General features: G+C 71.1%; 1 protein-coding gene across 1 annotated transcript in view; it reads left to right on the top strand.

Moving 5' to 3' along the window:
• SHH (sonic hedgehog) overlaps positions 1 to 863 on the top strand; it is a 12,208-nt gene that overhangs the window by 5,572 nt on the left and 5,773 nt on the right. Inside the window, exon 2 of the mRNA XM_019508154.1 lies at positions 117 to 378. Coding sequence (XP_019363699.1) covers positions 117 to 378 — 262 coding nt within the window. The remainder of the gene's footprint in view (positions 1 to 116; positions 379 to 863) is intronic.

Raw genomic sequence — 863 nt, 5'->3', positions numbered from 1 at the left:
GGTCGGGCCACTGGCGCCGGGGAGCAGGCTGGGGCCCGGGAAGGGCCGGGAGGGCCGGGCGGTGCTGAGCAGAAGCGGTGCGACGCTGCTCTCTCTCCCTGTGCCTCCCCCTGCAGCGCTGCAAGGACAAGCTGAACGCCCTGGCCATCTCGGTGATGAACCAGTGGCCCGGCGTGAAGCTGCGGGTGACCGAGGGCTGGGACGAGGACGGCCACCACTCCGAGGAGTCGCTGCACTACGAGGGCCGCGCCGTGGACATCACCACGTCGGACCGGGACCGCAGCAAGTACGGCATGCTGGCCCGCCTGGCCGTGGAGGCGGGCTTCGACTGGGTCTACTACGAGTCCAAGGCCCACATCCACTGCTCCGTCAAAGCAGGTGAGCGGGGAGGGCCGGGAGCCCCCCCGGGGGACCTGCGCTGCCCCCGCGCTCCCCGGCTCCCTCCCGGGCATGCTTCCCCTGCGCCCCGGCCCCCAGCTGCCCCGGGCAGCCCAGCCCAGCTCCTGCCCCTGCTGCCATTGCCTGCAGCCTCTGGGAAAGCAGCCCCTTTGCCTGTGCTTGCAACGCCACACGCTGTCTCAGGCCAGGAATAACCGCCTGGCAAGACACGGCGAGGCCGGGAACTTCCCTTCTCCCCTCGGCTGCCGCTGCCGGCGCGGGTCGGGCGAGCCGGCGCCGCCACCTCCACGCGCCCGGGGCACGGCGACAAGCGCCTCCTTCCCAGGAGCCAGCGACGCCTTCGCCGTGTCCAGAAACACTCAGCTGCGAAAGAAAACAATGACTTCCTCTAAATGTAGCTGTTGACTGAGAAGGCCGGCTTCCGAGGAGAGGCCGCCCCGCGCCCGGGGTCCCGGGCCGGGGGT

This window comes from Gavialis gangeticus, unplaced genomic scaffold (assembly GCF_001723915.1).
Source record: "Gavialis gangeticus isolate Ggan-Ray unplaced genomic scaffold, GavGan_comp1, whole genome shotgun sequence".
Classification (NCBI taxonomy): Eukaryota; Metazoa; Chordata; order Crocodylia; family Gavialidae; genus Gavialis; species Gavialis gangeticus.
The sequence above is the reverse complement of the archived record's forward strand: the minus strand, read 5'-3'. Positions and strand labels throughout refer to the sequence as shown.